Raw genomic sequence first — 27,303 nt, forward strand, 5'->3', positions numbered from 1 at the left:
TCGTAGCTAGACTCGAAAAGTATTCGCATATGACAGAGTACGAAATACAGTACTAGCAAATCAGCAAACCACAAATATCACGCTATCAGATGTGAGTGATTCAATCTCAGTCATGCAGTTGCAACGTCCGTAAGTCTTGTAAGCGTTAGTTCTCGTGTTGGGAGGTGTCGAAGGCGAAGGCGACTGCATGGCTCAGGTAATTCGATCCCGATTGATTGATTGTTCGATCACGTCAATTAATTGTATGGGAAGAGTGTTCACTCATCACCAAAGTCCCAGCTCCTCTGGTACGCATTCCGGACACCATTTCGTGGAGCAGCAACGCTAGGTCTCTGCGGCGACTGCTCATATCGATCCCACGAAGACTCCATCATCTTAGCAGACTGCGTACGGTTCTGGCCAACAGGCTTGTGGTTCTCGTCGGTGTATTCGTTGCCCTGTGGAGAATCGGTCATGTGCCAGTGGCTCTCGAAGTCGTTTTTGCGGTTGCTAGGGTTCGAAGGGTTGGGCGCTTGGTTCTCCTTCTGTGGGGATGGGGAGTCGAAGACCGGGTCGCGGTAGAGGTGCAGGCCCTTGTTCTGGAAGGAGCTGATGATGCGGCCACTCTTGGGTTGTTCTTCGGGGTCTTTCAGTTCGAAATGGGTCTCTGCGTCGCGGCGGGGGTGGGCAACGTGCGGTCTTGGGGGTGGGGTGGGTTGAGGTGTGAAGTCGTCCCAGGGGAGGTGGCTGACTTCCTGGCCGCGCAGGCCACGGCGGGGTTTCTCGGGGACGAAGGAGTCGTTGTGTTCCCATTGGGGTTCGTGGCGTGACTTGGGCCGGCTGGGGAGGTTCTCGTGGACTTCGCGGTCACTGTTGTCGCCTCCGATTTCGAAGTGGTCGAAGCGTTTCGGGTTGGCTTTGTATGCGATCTGGGGGTGTGTTTCCGCGTCCTCGTCGCCAAAGATGCGATTGCCGTGGTAGTGCTTTCCTGCGCCTGCCTTTGGGGCGATAGGTCCTCTGGTTGGCTTGGAGGGGGTGGCATCAGGCTCGTCATCGCCTTGGCTCACAAAGAGCTCACTGTAGTCACGCGGCGGGGGCTTCGCAGACGCAGCGGAGCGCGGGGGACGAACAGGCTCGGTGCGGTCATCTTTGCCGGGGGATAGAAGGTCGGTCAGGGATTCGGCCGCGTAGGGGTCTTTGATGCGTCTCTTGCCCGGGGTGACTGGCCTCGGGTTCTCCTCGTTGTTCGACGGCGGTGGCGCAGATCCGACATCTGCAGGTATCGCTGCGATCGCGGATTTAATCAAACGAGTCTGATCCTTCGCCTCGCGAATGGGCCAACTGCGGCTCCGAGAGCCGATAACCTCGACCTGCTTCAGCAGCGACGCCTGTTCCCAGTGAATGCGAACACTCTGAATCTGATTCTGGTTGTTGAAGCGGACAATATGGATCTAGAGCAAGCGCAGAAGTTAGCATCACACATTCATAGCCCTAGTAGACGTATGACAGCTTACCGTGGGGAACGTCGCGACGCGGTCGGTCAGGAAATTATCGTCGAGTTGAGGGAGATAGGCCCCGCCGCCAGCATCAAACTCCAACGTCGTCTCGACATCCAGACACAGGGAGTCAGAGCCTTCGATGACACCTAGGATGTCCTGCGCTTTCTTCTTGACGATGTTCTGCTGCTTGGTGAGGTGGTTGAGCACAGCGTCTCGGCCTTCGACTTTGGTGGTCGTGGGGATATAAATCAACGAGGCGTCGGCAGCCAACGACGAAGTGGACTGGCGATGGTCTCCCAGAAACCTCTGGTAAACGTCCTTGAGAGACATGGCTCTGGATAATAAACAGAACCAGAAATAATGAACGCTGGGTAGAGTTGTTGCTTATGAGAGGATAGAAGCGGAGGGAACAGTACTCCGTAAACAGTGGTTCTATGGTTGGCAAGACCCAAACAATCAGGAACCTGCTAGAAAGAAAATAAAAACAGACACAAAAAGCGAGAGGAGGCAGCAATAAATTAAGGAAAGAGATTGAGGAATGCAGAGGATCAGAGAGTATAATTCTGGTAATAAGAAAGACTTCAGGGGATTGTCTCTGTAGAGTCAGGTACTCCGTAGTTCTAGCTTATTCACGCATTCAACGGCTCCCGGGGATATTCACTGCAGACAATCGCAATTTAGCATTGTCCGTTTGCCGGGGCAGTCTGAGTGGCTGTTAATTGTGGTGCACGGCTGCCATGGACGCACCAGTGTTTCACCTCTTGTGGGCAAAGCCCCGGGCCCGGCCGGCCTGGTCTCTCCGGCAACTCTGGGTATCTACGCCATACTATGTAGGAAGACTCGGTATACAGCGCACATTATTACGCGAATACGCAGAAATTATGATGTTTGTGGCCATTGCTTTGACGTGGCTTACAATTAGATCTCTGTTGTCGGGATAATTCGGGGTTTCTATATGTCTTTTGGTGGAAGCATTGAGTCAAGTCAGTTGCAACCACATGCCAGCAGACTATCATATCATCTGCTCTTCAAAGACAATGGAACAATTGCTTCCCTTGTCCGAAGCGACTAAGCGACAGTTTGACACGCCGTCGCCGGGGTCCTTGTCCTTGTATTCCTGGACTCCGCCGTGTCCAGCATCTTTTGGGGTATTCAATGGCGAAGGCAAATAAGAAGCGAGAATAAACGCTATAAGCGAAATGGCCATAGCAGTTCCATTACAGGGGTCTATAATAGTAAACCATCGTGTCAGCATCTCTATCCCTTCAGTAAAGCACCAAGATCACTCACCCTAGATAATCCTCCTTGATTGTACCGATAGCGTTGATCGCAGCCACATCCGGCTTCACACCTAGAATCTTCAGTCGCAAACTTGTCCCCTTCTCAATGACTTGATCCGCATGGTCTGTATATTGTGGAGGTACTGTGTTTGGCTCCCATTTGATATCCGAGGGAATGTTCTGGTTGATCGATTAGCACCAATCTTCATCAGTGTCCCTTTGCTCGACGTACTTTCCGCGCAATAAAAACAGACAACGGTCCAGCGAGTGTGAAGATACCAGTGGGTTTAACGGAGGTAACTATAGCATCGACCTGCATTCAACCGTTAGTCCTGTTAAGAGAATTGACTCCTAACCAAAATCCTCGCATACCGTCTCTCCCCGGAACGGCTTCCAGATAATCGCCCGATACTTGATGCTGTATTCTGCATGTCCACCAGATGGCAGAACTCGCCCCTCGCCAATATCAACCATGTCCATCACACAGATGACGAAGTGGTCACCCGTACACCGACCTTCTTCCTCCTCGTTAAGCCGGTTGATGAGGTATTCCCGCATGTTAGGCCCGAAGTACGACGGGTGTAGCGTGATGACTTTCGTCTCTTCTTTGAGGAAGAACATCTTGGTGGTTTTTTCTCTTCGCGGTATGGTATCAAATGGAGATCGCGCGAACGGGCGTATGATTCGGTCAATGCGCTGGTTGAGTCGGGTGGTTCACGGTGAGCAGCTCGTAGGATTTCGACTCAAGTAGGTAATAGAATTCGATCGATCTAGGAGGCGATAAGGCCCTTTTTCTGTCCAGGTAAAGTTCGTAAAGCGACGGCTTGATTTACAGCGACTGTGGTTGCGACGTGGGACGCTTGCAATTAAGAGAATTGATTCGGACAGACACCAAGACTTGCTGCAGAAATTTTTCGAGAAGACGCTAGAAAGAACAGACTAAAGAATGAAGCACAATATGCAAAAAAAAAAAAAAAAAAAAAGAAGAAGAAGAAGAAGAAGATATCTGCCCTCGAAGCCGGCAGACCGTCAAAACTCTCAGAGCAGCCCTGCGCCAGAGCCGGTGCCAGCTTGATCGGCCGCCAGATATACACGTGATATGTAATGTAAAGATGTGTATAATTACGCATAAATACACCAATGTATGGATGGCATGCTGAATAACCCGGTGTTAATCGTAACGATGGTAATGCCCCGGGGCCTTCCTAAATGACGTCCATAGTCCCTAATAATCATACTACCGTAAACGGCACAGGAACAGGCATATCCTGTACTAGCAACCTGGAAGTGCCCAATTTCTCCACCTCTTGGCTGGTCTAAGGGTCTCTTCGTCTTCCTCCTATTTATCATCTGTCTCCTTTTGCTTGGACTTTTGGTCGTCCCTGTTGCGCCGCTCCGGAGAATAACTCCCCGTCACTATCCTTGTTCTTCTTAAAACATCTGCACGCTCGGCAGCAGCCTCGGGATTGGGATATTCAAAAAGGCGCGCTTCAGGATGGCTTTGAATCTCGAGAGGCAGCTACTTTTTGTGAGTTCAGCCTCCCCTCCTGCGGCTCTACTATGGTTTGATATCAGTTACTTACACGTTTACAGTATGGTGCCTATCACAGTAACCCAGTACGTGCTTTCTGGGCCCTTACTTCTGCTATCATCGACAAGCTTTTGCTCATCACTATCGATCACTAGGTGAACGTCGCAATCCACATCACATGCGTTCCGGTGTTGTTATTTACGGGCATTGTCCTGGTATGTACCTGTCCATACTTTTCTCACCTATCGTGGGCTCTATACTAACAAGGTTGTCCCATGTCCAGGCCTCGAACACCCCAGCTCTAATCAACGTACCTGAAGCCCTGCAGTATGAGTATCTCCCGGCCAATCTCGGAACGATCGGCGGCTTCATATACGCGATCTTCTACATCCTCCTCGAACCCGTCGCGGGCGGTCTCATTGCGCCCGTCATCATCGGCGGCTCTGCGTTCGCGAACTACCTCTTGAGCACCTACGGCACAACGGTCAACTACTGGGCTGGTTGGATTCAAGTGGCATCATGGGTGTTGCAGTTTGTCGGTCACGGTGCTTTTGAGAAACGGGCTCCTGCGCTACTGGATAATCTAGTGCAGGCATTTTTGCTGGCTCCGTTGTTCGTTTGGATGGAGATTCTATTTTCCTTGGGATACCGTCCGGAGTTGAGGGCTAGGTACCATCAGAGCGTGGAGAAGGAGATTGCTGCGTTTAAGAAGAGCCAGAATGACAAGGCGAAATAAGTCTAGCCAAGACTACAGAGCATACAGTGTGTGTATTGAGCATAGTTAGATGGCGTTTTTCAATGGCATGAGCGGTTCGCATCGCAATTGGGTGTCATGAGCCGAACTGTACGGGGTGTACGGCGTAACTTGTAGTAAACTCGAAAAAATTGAAAGTCAAGAAAGCAAGCAATTGAAATCCTAAAATCCATTGTATTGTATTGAGACAAGTGTAATGGAGGACAATGGAGGATACTGTGCCATGGTTAAGTGCTGGATGCTTTTCCGGTTATGTCACGATTGCACGGTGGAATCTTTCGGAAGCGAAATGCGGTCTCGGAGGAATGAAGAGAGATACCGGAGGGGCATTGCTGCACAGAATGAAAGCTATCCCAACAGCCAGCTCTCACCAGCACAAATATGCCCATAGCTCTACATAATACTTGTATTCGCAGCGACACACAGACTATGGTCCGTACTCCCCTCGTGGGTACACAGAATTCCCGAATCCGGAGAACGGCGCTGGCAGGTCAGTCCATCCGGTTGCTGTGACGAAAACGAGATGACTAAGCTGGTGTATCCGCAGATCCGAGAAAAAAAAAATTGGGAAAACGCCAAGTGGCCGGAAGAATACTGTTCAATTGGTATCGAGAGAGGCGTCTTCCATTCTATAAGATTTTAGAAATAAGAAAATGAATAGAATTGTATACATTTAAAGCAGGCGTAATGTACATGGTGGTCTGCTTCACAGTGGGACACTAGGGCGGCTTCGGAGGTTGGTGAAGCAGAGGCTCGGCAAACTAGGCTTAGCGCCAATTCTGGCAAAACCTCAAGCTCTCTCCCGTCCTTCCATCCATCCACAACCCTCCCTCCTACTCCTCCTCCTCTCCTCTCCTCTCTTTTCCCTTTCCTTCCCTCTTACCCCAATCTACTCCCTCTTCCAGAGTAACCACCTCTGAACCCTTCTATCACAATGTTCAGAAACGCTCTGCGGCAATCCAGCCGCGCCGTCGCGGCTGCCTCTGCCACTGGCCGGATCGCTTCGGTGAGTTCTTTTTCTTCTCAATGCCCTCCATGTCCCATCCCATCCCAAAACCACCGAGGTCGATACCTTTCACCACCCACTTCCCCATGTCTGGTGGTGGTCTTCCATCATGCTATCCTATGTCAATGGTTTTCATGATGGTCTTTTCGACTATTTTATTTCCTTTTCTACCTTGTTTGGATACGTTGTTGCCGGTCGGTTATGATATTGACAAAATTCTGCGTCGTCTAGGCTCGCGCTGCCGTCCCCGCCGTCGCCTCCCAGCAGTTCCGTAACTACGCTGCTGAGGCCAAGGCCTCGCCCACCGAGGTCTCTTCCCTCCTCGAGCAGAGAATCCGTGGTGTCCAGGAGGAGGCCAACGTCGCTGAGACCGGTCGTGTCCTCTCGGTCGGGTACGTCACCGCCCTCGCCCAAAATGAGAAAAAATTCAATTTCCCGGCAATATGGCCAAACAGCATCAACATCAACAACACAGTGGCATTCGGATTCAATTCTTACAGTGGACTAACCGTGTTCTTTGGATAGTGATGGTATCGCCCGTGTCCACGGTATGGCGAACGTCCAGGCCGAAGAGCTGGTCGAGTATGTTCTGCCATTGATGTCCCTTTGCATCTAAATACCCCGCTAATGGAATCTCAGGTTCGCCTCTGGCGTCAAGGGCATGTGCATGAACTTGGAAGCTGGCCAAGTTGGTGTTGTCCTGTTCGGTTCCGACCGTCTGGTCAAGGAGGGTGAGACCGTCAAGCGTACCGGTGAGATTGTATGTGATCTCGCGTCTCCATGGCATAATATCACGGGTGCAAGTTACTAACGTACGAAAAGGTCGAAGTCCCCGTCGGCCCTGAGCTGCTCGGCCGTGTCGTCGACGCTCTCGGTAACCCCATTGACGGCAAGGGTCCCATCAACACCAAGGCCAAGAGCCGTGCTCAGCTCAAGGCCCCTGGTATCTTGCCCCGTCAATCCGTCAACCAGCCCGTCCAGACTGGTCTCAAGTGTGTCGACTCCATGGTGCCCATCGGCCGTGGTCAGCGTGAGTTGATCATTGGTGACCGTCAGACCGGTAAGACTGCCGTCGCTCTCGACGCCATGTTGAACCAGAAGCGTTGGAACAACTCCGGCGACGAGAAGCAGAAGCTCTACACCATCTACGTCGCCGTCGGTCAGAAGCGTTCCACTGTTGCTCAGCTCGTCAAGACCCTTGAGGAGAACGACGCCATGAAGTACTCCGTCGTTGTTGCTGCCACCGCCTCCGAGGCTGCTCCTCTGCAGTACATTGCTCCTTTCACCGGTTGCGCCATGGGTGAGTGGTTCCGTGACAACGGCCGTCACGCCGTTGTCACCTACGATGACCTGTCCAAGCAGGCCGTCGCCTACCGTCAGATGTCTCTGCTGCTCCGTCGTCCCCCTGGTCGTGAGGCCTACCCCGGTGACGTTTTCTACCTCCACTCCCGTCTCCTGGAGCGTTCCGCCAAGATGAACGACACCCACGGTGGTGGCTCTCTCACTGCCCTCCCCGTCATTGAGACCCAGGGTGGTGATGTCTCCGCCTATATTCCCACCAACGTCATTTCCATCACCGACGGTCAGATTTTCTTGGAGTCCGAACTCTTCTACAAGGGTGTCCGTCCCGCCATTAACGTCGGTCTCTCCGTCTCCCGTGTCGGTTCCGCTGCCCAGGTCAAGGCCATGAAGCAGGTTGCCGGTTCCCTGAAGCTTTTCTTGGCTCAGTACCGTGAGGTTGCTGCTTTCGCCCAGTTCGGTTCCGACCTTGATGCTTCCACCCGCCAGACCCTTGCCCGTGGTGAGCGTCTGACTGAGCTGCTCAAGCAGAAGCAGTACTCCCCCATGGCCGTCTCGGACATGGTTCCTCTCATCTTCGCTGGTGTCAACGGTTTCCTTGATTCCATCCCCGTCGGCAAGATTCTCGACTGGGAGGCCAACCTCCTCTCCACCATCAAGACCAACCACCCTGAGATCACCGAGACCATTGACAAGGAGGGTCAGGTCAGCAAGGACCTTGAGGCCAAGCTCAAGGAGGTCATTGGCAACTTCAACAAGTCCTACAACGCATAGGTGAGCCAACACACATCTCAGGTGCTATAGTCCACCATGTACCGTTCCATGTTTTTCCTGACTCCATGTGTGTATAGATGAGATAGCTTGTACAATTTCAGACCACTGTTTTTCCTTTTGTTTTCAAAGCTTCGGGTTGATCCAGTTCCATTTTGAAATGATGCATGTCGATCTATCTGTAGCTATGATGACGGGTTAAAAGAAAAATTGGTGGGATAACAGCAGAAAAAGCACTCTACGAATAATATCCTGTACGTTTAGATACTCTTTCATTATTTTTATTGCACATGGGAACATGGGCTGGACGATGGATTCGACATAAGACCCATTTTCTGGAATATGATGGTTACTACGGTCTATTCGTCTACGGCCATATGCCTGTCGATGTCGGTATGCAGCCGGAACATGATTTCATTTGTTTATGGATACTCCTGTTGCACTCTGTGGACATTTCTATTGTGATCTTATTGTAATCGGAAAACCCCCCCGTAGTGGATTTAGGATCGTCGTATCAAGATCAGTTACGGTGAGAGGATATATATATCCACGTTAGGCGGGACTCTTGGTTTACCCGCAATGACAGTGTAAATGATGGGACAATAAAATGTATCAATATTAACTACTCTAAGCTCAACCCTGAAACCCGGCAGAGACATTACCCTGTGGCATGCACGGTTCCTTGACTGTTCCCCAAATCGTCCTGTCAGTGCGCTGAATGCGGCATCTTTTTTGCATTATCGATAAGCGAGCCGGTCGTTTTTCCCCAACCCAAATTTTCAAACGCTCCCCCGCCGCTCGGGTCAACTACTACTACTTGCTCTCCACCAAACCATCAACCTATCGACTCCAGTTGCATTGGCATCGAGTGCGTGCACAGCTTTTCGAAATGGCTTCGCAGACCCAACCCCCCAGGTGCAAGGTTGTGCTATCCAAAAACATTGCGAACGGGCTGCTCGCGGAGGTTCAGGAGGGCGTTACTACGCTGGAAAGGGCACCTCATCTTGTCGGGTTTTTGGCCAACAATGACCCTGCTGCATTGATGTATGCTCAATGGACGGAGAAGACTTGTCAGGAGCAGTGAGTACTCTTACATCCCTGTGTTTGGTCCTATTGTCTTCGTTTTGAAGAAGGCGATATCGGAGCGCATGTATTGCAATTGCTCGTCGCAACCAACTAACATACTGCTTCTCCCCCAACCAACAGCGGCTTCCGCTACTCCCTCCGCGAAGTCTCGCGCGACAACATCGAAGAATCCATCCTCGCCGCCAATGCCGACCGCGAAGTCGACGGCATCATCATCTACTACCCCATCTTCAACAACCGCCAGGACCAATACCTGCAGCAGATCGTCGATGTGCACAAAGACGTCGAAGGCCTCAGCCACCGCTACATCTTCAACATGTACCAGAATGTGCGCTTTCTGGACCCCGAGACCAAGCGCCAAAAGTGCATCCTGCCCTGCACGCCGCTGGCCATAATTAAGATTCTCGAGTACCTCAACATCTACAACACGATTCTTCCCTACGGGAACAGGCTGTTTGGTCATACGATTTGCGTGGTGAATCGCTCTGAAGTAGTGGGAAGGCCGTTGGCGGCGCTGTTGGCGAATGATGGGGCTTGTGTTTATAGTGTGGATATTACGGGGGTGCAGAAGTTTACGAGGGAGGGATTGAAGAAGAGTACGCATGATGTTGTTGATATGGAGGGATTGTCGATCAAGGATGTAGCGCCGTTGTGTGATGTTGTTATTACTGGCGTGCCTGGGGAGAAGTACAAGTTTGACACTAGCTTGTTGCGTGAGGGAGCTGTCTGTGTCAACTTTTCGAGTGAGAAGGTGAGTCTTTTCTCGAATTGGTATTAATGAGCGTTTACTGACCATTTTCCAGAACTTCGGACCCGAGGTCAAGGAACGTGCCTCTATCTTCGTCCCCTCGATTGGGAAGGTGACTATCGTTGTCTTGCTCCGGAATCTCCTGGTATGTGACAGTCATTCATCAGACGTTGAACAGTATTAACCATGCTACAGAGACTCATCCAGAACCGGAGACTGGACGATGTGAAGCCCGCAGCCGCTACTGAGAGACCCGGTACCCTCGAGGCTGCGTAAACGTTCTACGCTGTGTTGATACCAAACTATAGATTTCCGAGTTATGTTTTGAATGCGTTTATGCTATTTCTGAATGATGGAACAAAAAGAACTATTTTGGTGCTAAGCAAACCACGCACCTGGAAATACTCAAATGCTTCATAACCTTGACTCTTCGTAACCATACACCCAAACCGAAACCAGATCAAACAGAAGAAAGAAAAGCTTCTGCCCCAAATACACAATCAACTACCTCCTCTTCGTAACACCCTCATCACCCGCATCTTCCGGCGCCACAGAGCTCGAAGCCCCCCCGGTCTTCTTCACCGTCTCCTTCGCAGCAAGCCCCAACACCTCAATCTCAGCCGCAAGCCATTCCCGCAACGGCTCAGGGTGAAACGCCCCATCCGCAGAAAACCACGTCGTAAATGGCGTCTCGATCACCTTATCCTCCAAAACCTTCCCAGACGGCGTCTTATACTGCACGCGAAGGTTATACAGCGGCGAGTGCTTCTTCGTCGAAGAACGGATCGAAATCTGCCAAACCGTTAACAAACACGACCTACTCCAAAACCCAAATTCAACATAAATCAAAATAGGGAAGAAAAAGCATACCACTTCACCACTCCCCCTCCTCCCGCGAAACACCTCCCCACCCTCCACAAACCAAACCCAATACGTGAAAATCCCATTCAACACGAAATATCCCGCGACGGCCGCGATAACCCACGGCGACGTCGTCGCTTCCCAGCCCAGATACCGGTCCGCGTAGAAAGTAGCGCCCGCGATCGCGACGGCTGTGTAGCCAAGTAGGAAGCGGATATTGGTGAGGGAGTGGTCTTGGGTGAAGGTGTAGGGCGCGGGGAGGGTGGTTAGGTAGGGGGAGAGGGCGTCATCGGTGGTGGATTTTAGGTCTGGTTTAAATTGTTAGCGTTTGGTATATTGGGATTGGGATGGTTGGAGAGGTAGGTGTCAAGCTAACCATTGCCCGAGTAGACGGGCATTTTGGGTGTTGCCATCGCGATAGCTAGACTGTTGCGTAAAGACAAATGTTTTTCTTTTCTTTTCTTTTCTTTTTTTTCGCGATGGATCCTGTATGACTTTGGAAAAAAAAAAAAGAAGTTGGGAGAAGAAAGCCTGCTTATGTCTACAAACGTACACGGCAAGGCGTTTTGCGGCGAGCTGTCCCTTTCGCGGAGGCGGAGCTAAAGCGGCAATACAGGTAACAGGCCTGGCGCTAACCTACCACGGAGAAATCAACCTCACCTCCGTCCACCGTTCACTTTGAAGTCCAACGGACGGTATCACCACGAGGGACAAGACGATGGCATTACAAGGGACTGAGCAGACGATCCTTCGGGATCCGGCTCTATTGTGAGTCTTTTTTGTTGATTGAAGATCTGGGAACTGAATGTGCTAACGGCATTGCGAAGCTATTGGATTTTGATCCCAATTACCATTGTCATGGTGAGCCCTGAGTTTCCAAACCCCACACACCTCAGAATTCAATCTGACAATAGCAGATACTAACAGGCATCCTCCGCCACTACGCCACCATCCTCATGAACTCACCCCCCAAACCCCCCTCCACCCTCGCCGAATCCCGCGAACGCTACTCCATCTTCCGCGGCGTTAACCTCCGCAGCAACGGCTTTGTCCTGCCCCCCGAGTCCTTCGAGGTGCGCAAAAGCTATCTTATCTCCGCGTATAAGAATGGCGCGTTTCTAAAGGACCCGGAGAGCCGGGGCCAGCCGCCTGCGAATCCGATGACGGATCCGGCGGGCATGGATGCTATGATGGGGATGATGAAAGGGAATATGATGATGATGATCCCGCAGACGTTGATTATGAGTTGGATTAATGCGTTTTTCTCAGGATTTGTTATCTGTATGTTCCCTACCATGGTAATGTTTTGAGAGGTTTGCTGACCATGACAGTGAAACTGCCGTTCCCGCTCACCATCCGTTTCAAGTCTATGCTGCAGTCTGGTGTTATGACCCGTGACCTGGATGTCAGGTGGGTGTCTAGTCTGTCGTGGTATTTCCTGAACTTGTTCGGTCTGCAGTCTGTTTTTGGGTTTATTCTTGGTAGTGATAATGGTTCGTCTTTTCTTCACCCTTTTCAATTGAATCTTGCTAACGGTGTGTTGTAGCTGCGAACCACATGGCTTCGCAAATGGCTGGTATGAACCCTACCGCTGGCATGAATCCGTTCCAGCCCGGTCAGGATCCTGATAAATTGTACCTAAATGAGGCGGAGAACCTTGAGGTCATGGAGCACTTTTGCATTTACGATGGGATTGAGGAGAGAATTTTGCATAATCTTGCTTCGAAGTGATGTCGGAAGGGAGTTGGTAGGGTTGTGGGTTATGAAGTTATTTTGGTTTATATTGCTGAAATGTGCAAAATGCAGTATACAGTTCTGATATCTCTCAACACCATTTACAGCAGAACCGGTTCATAATAGATAAACATATTTCCATTGGCTATGAATCGTACACAAAATGCAATAGTCAAGCATTACCCATAACTCACCTAACGAGGGTCAAGAACCCCATTGAGGACCCAAACCTCACCATTAGACACCTTCTCAGCAACATAATCTACCTCAATATGCCCAGGCTCAATCTAAACATGGCATCAGCACAACCCAAACCCAAACCGAAAACCAAAGCACCACTTACCACCGTCTTATCCCCCTCCTTCACCCACCTAACTTTCTTCCCGCAAAGCGTCTCAGCCTCCTCCCCCTCCCTCCACGGACAAACACCCACAATATGTGCCTCCACAAACCTCTTCAAATTCCCCTGCGCCCGATCCTTCCCCTCCCTCCCCTCATACGCCTTTACCTCACCCAACCGCTCATAATCCTCGGGATTCTCCCAGGGCTTATGTGGCAGTTTATGGATTGCGGAGTTGCGCGGGGCCAAGATTGTGACGTTCTTAGAGGGGTTGTTGATGTGCGAGAGGGCGGACTCGAATTCGCGGGTTAGCGACGCGTAGGTGTTTACTAGGCGGGTTTTGGAGAGGATGTCGGCGACTATGGGGCCGTCGGCGTTGGCGTTGAACATTACTGAGGGAGCTGGGGAGACTGGGTGATTTGGTCTTGGAATGCTTGTTGGGTTTGGAGCCACTCTTGTACTCTGGGATCTGCTAGATGTCGTCCGTGTCGGAGACTGGGGACGTCAACGTATGGACGAGGGAGATGCTTGCGGTTGCGATGGAAACCCTCGATAGCTGATACTGTGAATATGGGCGAGAGTGTAACAGCGATAAAAATACCTATGGACAAATGCCTTATTATAAGCAATGCAAGCTAACTACCTAACAGCCATTAATAACATCTGCGCTGTCAATTGCCAATGACGCAACAGATGACCCTGACTGCACGTGACAATGCGGAGAATTTGAAGGATGCACGTGATATTTATCGATAAGGGCAGTCCGGGCAAGCCACAAAATCGGCGTCATGTTTCCGGCCGCGGAGAGACACTGAGGGGAATTTGAGTCTCAGATTGTATATTGCTTGCATGCCCCTCGTTGCCGTCGCAGAGCTTTGCGAAGATGTCGGCCTTGCAGACATTTCTGCTGGTCGTTGACCATAATAAAGACGAAGCGAAGGAGATTGCTGAGCGGGTTGCTCATGGTGAGTACTTATGGCTTGAGGATTGCCAATTGGTGATTGTGAGATTCTCTTGCTAACGGTAGTGTTGTGTGAAGATGTCGAAACCCGGAAAACAACCCTTATCGAAGTCGTGCAGTCCCTGGGCGAGTACATCAACGACGAAGATCCGATTTTGCGGGGCAAAGCTGTCTCCTATCTCACGGCCGTGATCAAGGCGCTTTCTTCGAAGTACTTGTCGAGGCAACAGATTCAGGTCCTGACGACATTTTTTTGCGATCGCATTGAAGATGGAGGCGCTGTTGCTGGGTTGGAGACGTTGCAGAAGCTGGATCGGTTCCATAGGGAATTGGCAGAGGAGGTTGCGAGAGCGTGAGTACTGGTCCATTTATCTGTCGAGCACGAGGTCTGACGTGGGCATAGGACGTTTGGGTACCAGGGTTTGCAATCGCGGTCTCAGTCGCAGAGGTTCCAAGTTTATCAGTTGCTGAATGAGTTGATGTTGAATCATCGTTCTGCACTGCGGGACATGGGTGACGATTCGATTGTTGGGATTGTGGACTTGATGACTGGCGAGAAGGATCCTCGCAATCTTATGCTTGTGTTCTCGATATTGAAGGTGGTGATGATTGAGTGGGATATTTCGAACCACGCCGAGGTATGCGCCCCATATCGCTGGGATCCACGTTCAATGGCTAATGGAAACAGACTCTTTTCGATGCGGTGTACAATTACTTCCCGATCACTTTCAGACCTCCCCCGAATGACCCTTACGGTATCACCGCGCAGGACTTGAAGAACCGTCTGCAGGATTGTATCTCTTCGACGAGACATTTTGCACCATATGCTATTCCATCCCTGCTGGACAAGCTCGACTCAACCTCCCCGAATGTCAAGAAAGATGCGCTTAATGCACTGATCGCTTGTATACACACATACGATCCGGACGCTGTGTCGAGATACTCCATCACAATCTGGGAAACTTTGAAGTTCGAGATCCTCAATGCACAGGAGGAGTTCCTCTCCGACATCTCGCTCGAGGCTTTGCAGGGTATCGCTAAGCGACTCTCTGAAGGCGTCACCGAGGCGTCGCCACAATTGCCGCTTGCTCAGTACCTGAGACCAATTATGAAGGAATGCAACGAGCAGTTACGGGAGCCTCAGCAGAAGCAAGCGAAGCCTTCTCAGCAGATTTTGAGGTACACGTCTGCTGCGTCGGCCGTCTCATTTATCCTGACTGTGCAGAGTGTTGTTGCGCCGCTGTTGACGATTTACCAGGAGGCTGATGGGATCGTTAAACAGAGAGCTCTGTTGGAGACGTTGGTTGTTTTGTTCGATTCTGCCATCTCAGTTTTTGGAGAATGGTCAGCGCATGGTCTCGATACTATCCTTATGAATCCATTGCTAGAGTTCAAGGACCAGTTTTCTGAAATCTTCGGTCAGGCATTGATGGGATCTGCGAAGGAGGAAGTGTCTTTCCGTGTCACGGCGCTCAAGGGCTTCCTGCGTCTATCGACCCTGCGTGACTTCTTCCAGGACAACGAGATAGGGTTATTCGTCCAGTATCTCGATGAGATCCTGCTGGCGGAAGAGTCCGTGGGCCGGGATGATTTGAAAAAGGAGGCCATCGCGGCTCTTGCTGAGATCTCCAAGTACAAGCCGCGTCTGATTATGGATATAACTTTCCCTGCCTTTGTGGCAACGCTTCCGGACGCTGATGATGAAACAATCTCCAACTACTTGCCAACTCTCGAAATCCTCGCGCAGATTAGCGTGGAAAAAGATATTTTCGAGACATTGGTGCGTCGGTTGTTGAGCAAGTTGACTATCCTGCTGCAGAAGGAGGAGCCCGGGTCGCCTGCATACCCAAGAGCAATCCTCTTGACTATTCTCTATGTTATGGACCAGAGGAAGATGGACCAAGATCCAAACCTGGGACTCTACTATAAGAAGATCGTCATGGGCTTCTGCCGTAGCGTTGCAGCTTCAGCTTCTGGCAAGGCAGCGAACAGGATCCTGAATGATGCTACAGTGCTGGACACGCTTGGACGACTCTGCAACCTGATCGTGCGATCTGTTTCGAAAGAGCAGCAGGAAGAAGTTGCTGCCAACGTTTACACATTGTTCGCTCCTGCAGAGGAGTTCTCGCCGGTTCCTTTCGCGCAATCCGCTACTGAAGACCACCAGCGTACGATGATCATTTCGACATACCTCCTCGCAGGACTATCAAAGGACTGCACATCCATCCCCTACACCAACCCCAACATGTCCGATCTCCTCTCAGACCTAATCCAATGCTCCATCACCTCAACCGAGCCGGCAACACAAATCGCCCTTCTCCGGCACTTCTCCCTCCTCGTCAACAAATTCCTCTCCAAGACAGACCTCCCCCTCGCCACAGAAAAATTCAACACCCTCCTCCCTTTCGGAACAGAATTCGAAACCCTCACCCCCGAAGTCATCAAGACAACCTTCTGGCTCTCCAAAGCCCTCGTCCTCCGCCTCGTCCCCACAACAACAACCATCCTAACATCCCTGCTCTCCCTCCTCTCCTCCCCCGACGAACAAACAAGCACAACCGCCTCCCGCGGCTTCGCCATCCTCCTCAGCGACGACGATGTCCTCTCCCCAACAAACGGTGCAAACATCCGCCTCCTATCTAAACAGCGCGTCTTCACCACCGTCATCCCCCTAATCGCGAATAAAATCCGACAGGTCAACATCGCCGGAAACACCGATTCTGAGTCCTCCCCAGCGCCATCGCACATCAAACCAGCACACTTAACCGCGCTTTCGGGTATCCTCTCAACTATCCCCCCGACCCTCGTCATGCCCGAACTACCCACTTTACTCCCTCTCCTCCTCCAATCCCTCGACCTCCAAACAAGCGACTCCCACGCCGTCCGCGCAGCGACACTAGAAACACTGGCAGTAATCATCCGCGACAACGGCGTCTCCGTTGTTGATGAATGCGGACACGTCCAGAGTCTTGTCACCCGTCTGCTCAACACAGCGGCTTACACTGCACCTAGTGCGAAAGCAGCAGTGAACCCCTCGCGCCTCCGCACGGACGCCCTGAAATGTCTGTATTTGCTTGCGCAGACACCGAGCCCGAATGCGCCTGCTGTTGCGAGGGCGGGGAAGTTGTCGCCACTCTTGCCAGTTAAGGCGCAGGTGTTGAGGGCGTTGAAGTTGGTGCTTGATGATCCGAAGAGAGATGTTAGGAAGGCGGCTGTTGATGCTAGGGGGGCTTGGTTGAGGGGAGTTGATGATGTTGAGGAGGATGAGGATTAAATAGTTCCGTTACAAAGGGAAAGAAAAATTGGTTCGTTAAAATGCGTTATGTTTGTGATGACATGATTCTATATAGATTTCAAATTGATTGCATTTTGTTTGATATTATTGAATTTTCTGTTCTAAGAAAACCAAATATGCCCAGTCCGTCCCTCAAATCATTCCTCCCGGGCCCCGTTCATTACCAGTAATCCGACTCATTTACCCCATTAACCCTCGCCGAACTCGTCGACGAAGACCTCTCCATCCCCGTCGCAACCGCAACACCACTACTCTTCGCCGGCACAAGGCTCGGCACCAAACTCTCCGCCTCCTTCACACCATCTAAATAATCATCAAACCCAAGTAGTCCTCCCTGCTGCGCCGCAGAAGCCAACGCAGACGAAGTAGGAGGCTTAGGTGTACCGGGAATGGAAAGCGGGTCAGCGCCAGCGTTTGCTCCGACAACTGTACCGGCTGCTGTGGCACCGGCTCCAGCACCGGCACCGGCACTGGCGGTAATGGCAGACAGACAGACAGCCTCGACGCCAGGACCGTAGTTCCAGAATCCTATGCCGTCGATTTTCTCAACGACGGTTTTGGTGAGGCGGAGGAGGTCGCCTAGGCCGGCTGTTCCGACGGCTGAAGCGACTGGGCTGAGGAATGGAGCTGGGTGGGGAGGAGATGATGGCGAGGACGGCGAGGGACAGGATGAGATATTAGGGCTATGCATACCGTAGTTGTCAGCGACGAGGGTAGCGTGGTTTCCTAGTAGATCTGGGCTTCGCCAGTCTTCTGTGCGTTCGCCGACTTCGACATCCATGTTTGCTTTCAGGAAGGCTTCGATGGCGGGGCTGACGAGGGAGACCTCGTACCAGAGTCTGTCTTTTTTTATCATTTCGGGGTGGGGTGCACAGCGGGCTCGTAGGGCTTGGCTGTCTGATGTGCTGGAGCCGATTAGGAGGTCTTGGACTTCAGTGACCTGGAGGAAGATGTCGTTTTCATTGTCGTTGAGTGCGACAATTTGGGTTTCTGCCATTGGGGACGTGTCATTGTCAGCAGCAGCAGCATCTGCGTTGCGAATGTGTCGATGGCGAGTCCAGCGTTTCATGAGCACCTTCTCAATGACGAACTTGTTTCCTTTTGGCAGACGGCTGAAGATACGGATGAGGGACTTGTCCGGTTGCACCCAGAGGTTATCGACAAGATGCTGAACTGCCTCTTCGAGTTCTGGATCCGTACCGGCAATATGCTCGATGACACCAGAGAGAACCATGCTGGCATCCCAGATCTGGGCGGGAAAGTGCATGTTGACAGCACCAAGCGTCTTCGTCGGTTTGCGAATCGAATGCCTACCTTGTTCGTCGATCGCTACGATGAAAGGCTGGTCTGCAGTAGTTCGACAATGAAACTCGTAAGAAACGCTATACTCCGTGTAGTCCTGTTCGAAAATATGGCGCTTGCCCTCAGCCTTTGACGTTTTGAGATCAATGATATGGTCAACATCTGAGCCAGTCGTGGTAAGTCGGTTGATGAACTTCGTCGTCGGAGCAGGAAGGCCATTGCGTGGCTGGAATATCCTTGTCCACTCGTCAACTGTAATCATATCCTGGTTATATGTTTTGGGCAAAAGAGGAATGAGAACCAGGCCGAGTTGGGCTTCCAGGGTCAACAGGCCGCTGAAATACTCAGCAGCTTCAAGGGCAGGTCTCAACGCTTCGAAAACACTCTTGATTTCTGCCTCTTCCTGTTGCAGGTCCTGCAGGTCCTGCTTCTTAGCCTCAGAGGATACAGCCTTGGACCTTACGATGAGATTGGTTGGCGTTTTGGGCGTTTCAGCTGATGCTCTCTTGGCTGGCTTAGGAATTCCCCAAGCATCCTCGAGAGTGGCCTGACGTTTAGCCTTGGCTTCGGCCTTGGTTTTGGCTTTCTCACTAGGCTTGCCCGCTTTGTGGTTCATGGTGCGATAGAATTCTCTAGTGTCCGTTTCATCATTAGTGTTTTTCACCGTTTCGACAGATTTCTCGAGTTCTGCGATTCTCTGACGGGCGAGGCGCATGTTAATCTCACGCCGGTCCTTGGGAGGACGCGACATATTCGAGACGGTTGAGTCAGTGTCGTCAAAACCAGACGTGTCTTTCTTCTCGCGTAGGGATGATTTCAAGTCGCGGAGCCTCTTCTCCTGCCAAGTCAGATCCTCGTCACTTATCAAACCAGTCGGGCTCAGAAGGGTGGTCGTAGCGGGGCTAGGTCCCAAGACTCTGCTCTCTGCTTCGAAGTCAAGGTCAAGCAAGTCCGGAGTAGAGCCTTTGGTCCTATCCGGCGCCTGCATGCCCTGCGTATTTGTCCTATCGACACGATTGGCAACTTGCGGCACTAGTGCAGGTTGGTCAAACGAAAGCATAGGGTGCGAGTTTGGCTTTCCAGAACTGACTGGTGTGAGTACATCGATAAGCTCCTCACGCTTGGCCGGCTTTTTCTCGGGTGCCACGGGCGAGTCTTCAGCGTTCACTGATGAGCTTTGCGGAGAAGTAGAACTACCCCATGAGTTCTTCGCTGAGTGTTGAGGTGGCCTCTGCAAGCCGTACTTTGTCGGATCGAAAGTCGGCATTGGTAGTTTGTTAGCGGGAGACTCTGGTCGCACCGTCGTAGTAGAGTCGCGAGGGGAGTCTGAACCCTTGACAAGTAAAAGATCGGTAGGTTCGTACTGCATCTTCCATCGCTTGCGAGGAGTCGAGGTCTTCTTCTCGGGGACGGTGGGTGAGGCTTCAGTATTCTCAGCCGTGGGCTCTGGTGCGGCTTGAGGTGTAGCGACCCCAGCAGCCTTACGCGTGCGGATACCAGGTATTCTCTTGACACCGGTGACAGGAGCTGGTGTCTCGCGAGGGCCTTCAGGCTGATCAATCTGCGGTGCGATGTTGGCGTCAGGCTCCGGCTCAGGTTCATCATGGTTCTCCATCTCAGCTCTCTCGACGACCCACTGGTTCACCCGCGTGGCTTTCTCAACGGATAAGAATGGATGAGGAGGGGCAATTCCAGAAGCCACCGCCTGTGGATCAGGAGTGTCCTTCTCAATAATTGACTCCATATTGATGAACTCATCTCCCTTTCCGATTTCTTGGAAAGTGAAGTCGTTCCAGATACGCGATTTGCCGGGTTCGTTGGAGACCTTGCAAGGATTGAGAAGATTGTCCGGTAGACTGAACTTCAAAGTGTCCGGGTCGAGTGAGAGAAGAAACGTAGCAAACGCCTGGTCGAGGATGGCATTTGATGGCAAATTTGGGTCCGTGAGAATCCGACGCAGGGCCACGGAGTTTAGCTCGCTGTAGTTCTGAATCCGAACGCGAGTGTTCTCATTGGGTTGCACCATGATCATGTTAGTAATTCGGGGAGTTTCAATGAGGGACTAGTAGATAGTAATCAGTTACAGGATTATCGTCATTCAGTTGGGGCAACGGTTGGCTTACCAAAGGCTTCTCAATCCGACTCAACTTCTCCAAAGCGTCGTCAACATCAACCTGGTGTTGACCAGTCACCTGAATCCCCAGTGTGTCATCTATAGCCGAAATCTCCGTACCAGTCATCGCCGCAATATCCCCAAGAACCTCCTGAAAATTGGCAAAGAAACCCAAACCACCAGTCTCCGAAGTCCAGTGTTTAGTAGCACGATTGAGTGACACCGGAATCGGTTCGTCGTTCGAGTCGTCAACCAGCGTTAACATATTCTCTTTGCGGTCTTTCTCAGACTCAATCTTGGTCTGGTCGTCTTCGTCGAGCATCGAAGGGACGTCCAATTGGCGGATCCGCGGCATCTATCAGCCCTTTATGAGTATACCATGCGACACCCATTCCAAGCTGTGTATGGCTTACATCCAGGAGGTCTTTGTTCTTCTGTTCTTCGACAAAATCCGACATGACTGATACGAGCTTTGCGGAGGAGCCCTCAAAGTTTCCTTTCATGACAAGAACCTAATTGAAAAGGAATCGTTAGCCAGACCTTCCCAGCAAGGGGAACTCCATAAGGCACATACATCATCTGCTTTTGAATACTCCAAGAGACAGTTCATATTGGGATTGGCTTTTCTACATGAGTTGTCAGCTTGTCAGCATATCTGGTAGGATCGGAGAAATCCACGGTCAACCTGAACTCATTTTGTATCTCTTGTACCTATAATAGTGAACATAAGTCAGCGATGGTCCTTTCTCCTCAATCCATCCTGTCAACGTACTCCTATATCCTCGAACCCCCACATCGACGCCAACGTCAGGCGCTGTTTTGTCGCCATCTCGTTTCTGGTGATCTTCCCAGCTAGTTATGGCAAAACGAAACGGATCAGAACGATAGAGGAAGACAGGTAAGGAGCTGGCCAAAGAGGGATTTGTGGAGGTTGTACGGAGTAGGTCTTTCTGATTGTTTGCCAACGCGCTCTCAGCAGCTTGTCCTCACAATGTATGGAATATTGATTCTGCTTGGGATGGATGCAATGAATAAGACAGGGAGATGAAGAGGATACCAAAGAGAATAAGGAGAAAATGATTGTTGGAAGAAATAGATAAAGGGAGAAAAGTTAGGGACAAACAAGTGAATGCATAAGAGCACTCAAACCAGTGAAGATACATCCAACCTATAGTACTTTATTTTCACCGTGCATTCACAAACAAGGAGATGGTTAAGTGCATATTAAAGCAGTGGCTAGTCACACCATAATAAGAAAACATATTAGCCCCCAAGGAATTGTCAATTATGATATCCACAAATGAAGACCCCAAATGCTCCTGCCACAGAAGGACAGCCTGCTGTCAACACTAGGGGTCGCTGTATCTTATTATATGCTTTCAAATGTATGTTCAAATATATCCATCATGGCCATCGAGGTATCACGGATCACAATGCAAACTCCAGACAGTGAAAAATGTAGAAAACAGGATGAGCATGGTATTCTCCCCCGGGGTATCAAGACTCCCAAACTCCACGCAATGTCGAGAAGATCCCGGGAACAGTTGAGCAGGCAAGAAAACTGCAAATATGGCAAGTAAAAGTAGCAAGACAAAAGAAAAAATATCCACAAGACACATACACATCCACCTCCTTCGTTGGCGAACTCAAAGGCAGTTCAATTTCGGTTCTAATTCGGAACCCGACACAGCCGGACTGAAAGCAACGTCAGTTGCTCTTCGGAATGCAGGACGATGATCATTCGAACTAGACCATGCTCATCCATTCGCGTGTTAGTGGTGGTGGTTGGAAGGCGGCAATCATGGCTTCTCCCCTTCCGGGTTTGAGAGTTTCGCTTCGTTGACTTGAATGACCCATTTCATGCGCCCTTCTGTCTCTTTCATCGTAGCGAGAGCCGTGTCAATCTTGGCTTCATTCCGATAGCCGTTCTCGATTAACCCTCCCATCTCTTCCTCATTTGCCTTCTTATACGCTTCATAAGTCTCGAAAAGTTTGCTGAATCGCTCCCGACTAGCTTCGATTTCATGATCTTTCTCCGCTAGGATAGTATCAAGTCGTTCCAGATCCCCGATTCGTTTATCATGCTCAGTTTTGAGAGCGATGTAATCGTCGCGGATGTTCTTGAACCTCCTCTGTTGCTCTGATCTGTCTCGATGTGCAGACTGGGCAAGCACGTCATACTGCGTCTTCGAATAATTGGCGATCTCTTGTAATTCAGCCACTTTCCGATTATACTCGTCGCGCGCTTCAGTCATCAATTGATCGGTCCTGTTGGCCGTACCCTCCGCCTTTTGTCTTCGTTCCTTTTCGTTCTGTACCTCCGTCCGAAGTTCCTTTATCTTCTGGTCTTTGCGCGAAATCGACTGAAGGTTCGTTTCGTTCGCTACTTCGAGATTCCGAAGGCGTTCGCCAATATTCTGTACCTGGGTCTTGAGGGTATCGTTCAAGTTATTTGCCTCTTCAGCTTTGGACCGGTGAACGCCGCATTCGCGCGTTAGGCGGGCGATATCCTCCTGGAGAGCGTGAATAACCCGACCAGACTTTCCCGTCGTTGCGTGCCCGACCGCGGAGGACCATTCTGTCGTTGAAGCGTCACCGTTTGCAGAGTGGGTGTCGCCGTTCGAAGGATTAGGAGAGAGGGGCGGATTGGGAGAGAGGGAAATAGATTGGTCTGTAAAACGAGAAAGAATCATGAGCCTGACGTTCTCAATGACAGTATTTTTTAATTCTTTTGCCACAACAAACCTGTGGACTCAATCACCGTGGACCCATTCTGTTCCTCCGGCGCCTTGGAATCAAATAAACCGTTGACCTGATGCATATTCAAAAGAGTCGTGTCCACATGGGGCAAACTGATACGAGGTATGTGTTTTCGAGGGGAAGGACCTGAAAGAGGCAGCGGAACGGTGATGTCTGTGTCAGCATCGTGTTCCTGGTACGGTTCCTGACTACTGCTCTTAGCGCTGCTAAGCCTGCTTTCGTCCTGAGCGGGTTCCGCCTTCGTCTTCTTCTTGATCCGGCCAAATCGGACCATTCCGACGAATCAGCACGAACGGAGGGCGCTTTTTGAAATGATGCTCAACACACGGCGAACCACGGAAACAACCTTAACGCCGGCCGTGACCAAACGGCGCTTCCACGGAAGATCCAGACGAACAGTACGGCAAAGCGACCGATAGACCGGTACTCTGGAGATGATGTTCTGGAAACCATGGAATGGATTTATGTGTAGTCTTGCGATTGGTTTGGGTTGATAGTCAATTGGCGATGGGTTTAGGGGAAGGGAGGGTCCGAAAGAAGGTCCGGCAGGGTTCAAGAAGAGACGAAGAGGAAAACGCTCGGACTAAAAAGGAATAGCAACAATAAGAGTCATAATAGCATCACAGCACTAATAATGACGATAATGTTGGTGGTGTAAGGGAGAGAGAGAGAGAGAGAAAGAGCACCAACGTCAGATGCTGGCTCTCTTCTCTCCCACGCCAAACTCCCAGGGGAAATAAGGACATCAGAGACATACCCGGGAAAGTGGATCAATGCTTAGATTGAAGGGATCCTAATAATCGTGTGTAATAGCGCAGGTTGTCTGTAATGCACTGGATCTGCGGCAAGCAATAGCAGTAGGAGAATTAATGAATTGATGATCCTTCATGGCCGCGAGGGGAGACTGAGATGGAGGATCAACTAACTCTGTATATCTCAATGGAGATGTGCGCTGTCAGATGGAGAGCAATTGCGAAGATATATTTCTTGCGCACAGAAGATACGTCAAGAACAGTGGGTATATAAATGGACAATGGATATATGGATGACCCGGGAATGCGCGCAAAAAATTGTCAACGATGGGAGACTGTGAGGCTGAATTGTGTCTGCTGTATGACTTGCACCTATTGCACTGCTCAACCGCGCTAAATGATCCCTCGTTTCTCAGTCCAATTTGTCATTCTCTCTCTCTTTTTTTTTTTTTTTTTTTTGAAAAAAAAATTAGTTTGCGTATTAGTACTCCATCCTGAACCGTCTACATGGTGCCTCTATATATATGTGGCGGCGATGAACACTTTACCTGGCGATACAGAAGCTCAACTCAGACAATCAAAATCGGAGATATTGACAAACGGAACGTAATCTACGAAGGACGAAGGGAGCCTTTGACAGGTCATATCAAGGCAAGGGAGATATCATCTCTTAGATATTGCATGGATCCATTAAAGTAGCAGTAGTAAAAGCCATGACCAAGAAAGACAGGATGCAATTCGTAAAAATGACCATGGACAGTAGACAATAGTGCCAACACGAGCAAAAACAAACACACGAACCATGGTCTCTCCCATCGTACGCCGTAACACGTATAAAAGTACAGATATGTGACTCCGGTCCATATGTACACCAGTCATCAAAACAAGATCAACGCGTGCAAGAACGTTTCCTTTTTCCGCTTGGAGCAATCCAGCTGACCCAAGGTATGCAAAAAGCGACCAATCCAAACTGCGCGCGAATCCGAGTAATATCGTCTATGTCGTGAAGACGAAAACCGCGGCGACAGCCCCCAGTGCCAAGTGAACAGACACGCCGATAAACGAAGCCGCACCGGTCTGCTCCTCGTGGTCCACAGTGCTTTTGCCGGAAACAACGCGAGCATCGTCGGACAACGACTTGGCACTCGTGTGGGTAGGACGAGCCGCAGAGAGCGTGGTGGTCGTAGCGTTCGAGGGGTTAGGGCCCTTGGCGGGTGGGATGTGCGTCTCATCATGGACGACCTTCAGATGTCCGGTATAGTTCGTATCGTCACCTTGCTTGATGGTCAAGGCGTAGTCGTCACCATCTTCGATATCGTCCTTGGGAACCCAGGTGAAAGAGCCATCGTCTCCAGAAACCTCGGCAGTGATGGTCTTGACACGGTGCAGGTTTGTCGATTCACCTCTGCATAGTTCGATCGTAACAGGCTGAATGGGTGGGTAATGGTTAGTAACTATTGAGTACTTTCAGACAAACTGGACACATACCTCACTCGATGCTCCGTCCCACTTCACCGTGGTGGACTGTCCAGGGTGGATCTCCTTTGGCCATGCAGTGAACGCGAAGCCCTGAGCCATGACGGTGAGCTGAGAGAAGCAAGCTCCGAAAGCAAGAACGGCGTTGGAGAAGTGCATCGTGACGGTACTGGCGGAGAAGTGATGAAAGTTGATAAGAGGTATATAGCGGTGCAAATGCGATAGTAACGGCTGCTATCTGGTAATAGGATACCTTCGTACTGCTGGGAGAATTGTATCTAGCGAAGATGTCCAAGAGGCAGTCGACTAGTTTCGTAGATGGAAGAGGTCGATCAGCCGGACGTAGTTTCCTAGATCAAAAGTGACAGAAACAGCAAGCGCAACTGAGGAACTCCACGAAGAAGGCAAGACAGAGAACGTTACCTAAAGGGCACTTTCCGCTTTTAAAGTAGTTCAAGATCAGGTATGTCTTTTTATTGTTTGGTTTGAATGTCAGACAGTGGTATGATGGAATGAAACTTGGGATCCAGGATTGATGCGGAATGATCGATTCGAAGGCGAAATCCAGCGAATAAATAAGTTAACGGTCAATAAATAAAGTGACATTGACAGCCAAAGTGTCTCCCCAGACGACGAACAGTAATCCAAAGTGCCCAATCAATTCTCTTGATTCCGGATGGCACATTCCTGGCGGCACATCGGGTTGCACCCATGAAGCATTCGCTGTTGTTGGGACGCCAACAACACCGTCCAGAGAATGTGCAGTGGAACACACCACTGTCTAGAGCATTTTTGACAAGTACGAGCATATTCAGGGCATAATTTCCGCCGAATATGAACAGTCAGTCTAGATCGGGGACCTGTGTGTCTTATCAAGGGTTCTGTTTACCCTAGAGAGAGATCTCCACTTCTAGAACAATAACTAGAGACATCGATTAATTAGCAATCGCCAATCCGTCAAGCATATTCAATTTGCTCAAAATCGCGCTTCGATGTGTATGTCGTCCTTAACCACCCTCCTTCTCTGCAACTCTGCAGCTCTGCAGACTGTACTGGATATACAGGACGGTATCACCGAGCGAGCACAGCAGCAACGCAGAAGTACTACATGCCAATCATGGAATTTAAATCGGTTCCTGACAGCAGTTCCCGGACCAACAGCCTTTGATCAAGATTCTCGCGTGCTTCTTCAGGTTCCGCCCTGTCTCGCGCAATGCCTGGCATGCCACCTTTATGCAAGGGCGCATTCATCTCGGTCCGGAGTTCAACATGTGATTCTGCAAAGTCGAGAATCCTCAGAGTTCTCGGCTCTCCCACGTGAAGGTCGACATCTCTTGACTTACAGAACGGCGTGGGTGGGTGTGATATTGGTGTTGCCGTGTCCAGAATTCATTCATCGATTCCTCTTTCGCACCATTGTGATTACACAGGTGATGCCAAGCTAACAAAAATCAATAAGCGTGGCCTGCAATATATAATTTATAATGACCTTGTCGTATTCGATTGGACCTCAAACTGATGACCACCTATGCACATAGTGACATGTTACCCAGAGAGGAAATATTGATGATTCCCCGTAGACATCACTTCCCCAGATCCAGTCGGTCGGTGCTTCAGAGTTTATCGCTGTCGGGAAGTTAGAATGGCTGCGGGTAGAAGCGACACTTGCCCTATATCCGCTTGAGCAACGCTCCTCTCCAACGTGCCTTCCGCAATAAGAAGAAGAGCACGGAAAAGACCGAAACCTCAGTAAATA

General features: G+C 50.5%; 12 protein-coding genes across 12 annotated transcripts; 5 read left to right on the plus strand and 7 right to left on the minus strand.

Moving 5' to 3' along the window:
* Nucleotides 1-257: 257 nt before the first annotated feature.
* Nucleotides 258-1,808, minus strand: ACHE_31211A (uncharacterized protein; the record flags this gene model as incomplete). The annotated part of the gene is made up of 2 exons (XM_043277915.1): nt 258-1,430; nt 1,494-1,808. The coding sequence occupies 2 exons, from the start codon at nt 1,806-1,808 to the stop codon at nt 258-260; spliced, it is 1,488 nt and encodes a 495-aa protein (XP_043135746.1).
* An 887-nt stretch (nt 1,809-2,695) lies between these two features.
* RPB7 (DNA-directed RNA polymerase II subunit RPB7) lies at nt 2,696-3,379 on the minus strand (the record flags this gene model as incomplete). The annotated part of the gene is made up of 4 exons (XM_043277916.1): nt 2,696-2,705; nt 2,769-2,938; nt 2,991-3,071; nt 3,131-3,379. 4 exons carry the CDS (start codon nt 3,377-3,379, stop codon nt 2,696-2,698), a joined length of 510 nt encoding a protein of 169 aa, XP_043135747.1.
* An 874-nt stretch (nt 3,380-4,253) lies between these two features.
* Nucleotides 4,254-5,025, plus strand: ACHE_31213S (2-hydroxy-palmitic acid dioxygenase MPO1; the record flags this gene model as incomplete). The annotated part of the gene is made up of 4 exons (XM_043277917.1): nt 4,254-4,286; nt 4,352-4,375; nt 4,445-4,504; nt 4,573-5,025. The coding sequence occupies 4 exons, from the start codon at nt 4,254-4,256 to the stop codon at nt 5,023-5,025; spliced, it is 570 nt and encodes a 189-aa protein (XP_043135748.1).
* Nucleotides 5,026-5,977: 952 nt separating this feature from the next.
* On the plus strand, nt 5,978-8,122 carry ATP1 (F1F0 ATP synthase subunit alpha; the record flags this gene model as incomplete). The annotated part of the gene is made up of 5 exons (XM_043277918.1): nt 5,978-6,049; nt 6,281-6,441; nt 6,575-6,631; nt 6,689-6,809; nt 6,872-8,122. 5 exons carry the CDS (start codon nt 5,978-5,980, stop codon nt 8,120-8,122), a joined length of 1,662 nt encoding a protein of 553 aa, XP_043135749.1.
* An 886-nt stretch (nt 8,123-9,008) lies between these two features.
* On the plus strand, nt 9,009-10,229 carry MTD1 (methylenetetrahydrofolate dehydrogenase (NAD(+)); the record flags this gene model as incomplete). The annotated part of the gene is made up of 4 exons (XM_043277919.1): nt 9,009-9,199; nt 9,326-9,956; nt 10,009-10,098; nt 10,149-10,229. 4 exons carry the CDS (start codon nt 9,009-9,011, stop codon nt 10,227-10,229), a joined length of 993 nt encoding a protein of 330 aa, XP_043135750.1.
* A 228-nt stretch (nt 10,230-10,457) lies between these two features.
* Nucleotides 10,458-11,227, minus strand: ACHE_31216A (signal peptidase complex subunit 2; the record flags this gene model as incomplete). Its single annotated transcript, XM_043277921.1, has 3 exons — nt 10,458-10,745; nt 10,824-11,122; nt 11,191-11,227. 3 exons carry the CDS (start codon nt 11,225-11,227, stop codon nt 10,458-10,460), a joined length of 624 nt encoding a protein of 207 aa, XP_043135751.1.
* Nucleotides 11,228-11,532: 305 nt separating this feature from the next.
* Nucleotides 11,533-12,545, plus strand: EMC3 (ER membrane complex subunit EMC3; the record flags this gene model as incomplete). Its single annotated transcript, XM_043277922.1, has 5 exons — nt 11,533-11,582; nt 11,642-11,675; nt 11,732-12,095; nt 12,146-12,307; nt 12,361-12,545. The coding sequence occupies 5 exons, from the start codon at nt 11,533-11,535 to the stop codon at nt 12,543-12,545; spliced, it is 795 nt and encodes a 264-aa protein (XP_043135752.1).
* A 197-nt stretch (nt 12,546-12,742) lies between these two features.
* ACHE_31218A (uncharacterized protein) lies at nt 12,743-13,278 on the minus strand (the record flags this gene model as incomplete). The annotated part of the gene is made up of 2 exons (XM_043277923.1): nt 12,743-12,835; nt 12,892-13,278. The coding sequence occupies 2 exons, from the start codon at nt 13,276-13,278 to the stop codon at nt 12,743-12,745; spliced, it is 480 nt and encodes a 159-aa protein (XP_043135753.1).
* Nucleotides 13,279-13,771: 493 nt separating this feature from the next.
* ACHE_31219S (MET18/MMS19 family protein) lies at nt 13,772-17,123 on the plus strand (the record flags this gene model as incomplete). The annotated part of the gene is made up of 4 exons (XM_043277924.1): nt 13,772-13,853; nt 13,928-14,201; nt 14,253-14,487; nt 14,538-17,123. 4 exons carry the CDS (start codon nt 13,772-13,774, stop codon nt 17,121-17,123), a joined length of 3,177 nt encoding a protein of 1,058 aa, XP_043135754.1.
* Nucleotides 17,124-17,304: 181 nt separating this feature from the next.
* On the minus strand, nt 17,305-21,169 carry ACHE_31220A (uncharacterized protein; the record flags this gene model as incomplete). Its single annotated transcript, XM_043277925.1, has 4 exons — nt 17,305-20,508; nt 20,570-20,914; nt 20,973-21,071; nt 21,134-21,169. The coding sequence occupies 4 exons, from the start codon at nt 21,167-21,169 to the stop codon at nt 17,305-17,307; spliced, it is 3,684 nt and encodes a 1,227-aa protein (XP_043135755.1).
* A 1,189-nt stretch (nt 21,170-22,358) lies between these two features.
* ACHE_31221A (uncharacterized protein) lies at nt 22,359-23,593 on the minus strand (the record flags this gene model as incomplete). Its single annotated transcript, XM_043277926.1, has 2 exons — nt 22,359-23,230; nt 23,305-23,593. 2 exons carry the CDS (start codon nt 23,591-23,593, stop codon nt 22,359-22,361), a joined length of 1,161 nt encoding a protein of 386 aa, XP_043135756.1.
* Nucleotides 23,594-25,067: 1,474 nt separating this feature from the next.
* ACHE_31222A (GPI anchored serine-threonine rich family protein) lies at nt 25,068-25,706 on the minus strand (the record flags this gene model as incomplete). The annotated part of the gene is made up of 2 exons (XM_043277927.1): nt 25,068-25,499; nt 25,560-25,706. 2 exons carry the CDS (start codon nt 25,704-25,706, stop codon nt 25,068-25,070), a joined length of 579 nt encoding a protein of 192 aa, XP_043135757.1.
* Nucleotides 25,707-27,303: the final 1,597 nt, after the last annotated feature.

The sequence above is a fragment of the Aspergillus chevalieri genome, chromosome 3, assembly GCF_016861735.1.
Source record: "Aspergillus chevalieri M1 DNA, chromosome 3, nearly complete sequence".
In the NCBI taxonomy this organism is placed as follows: Eukaryota; Fungi; Ascomycota; class Eurotiomycetes; order Eurotiales; family Aspergillaceae; genus Aspergillus; species Aspergillus chevalieri.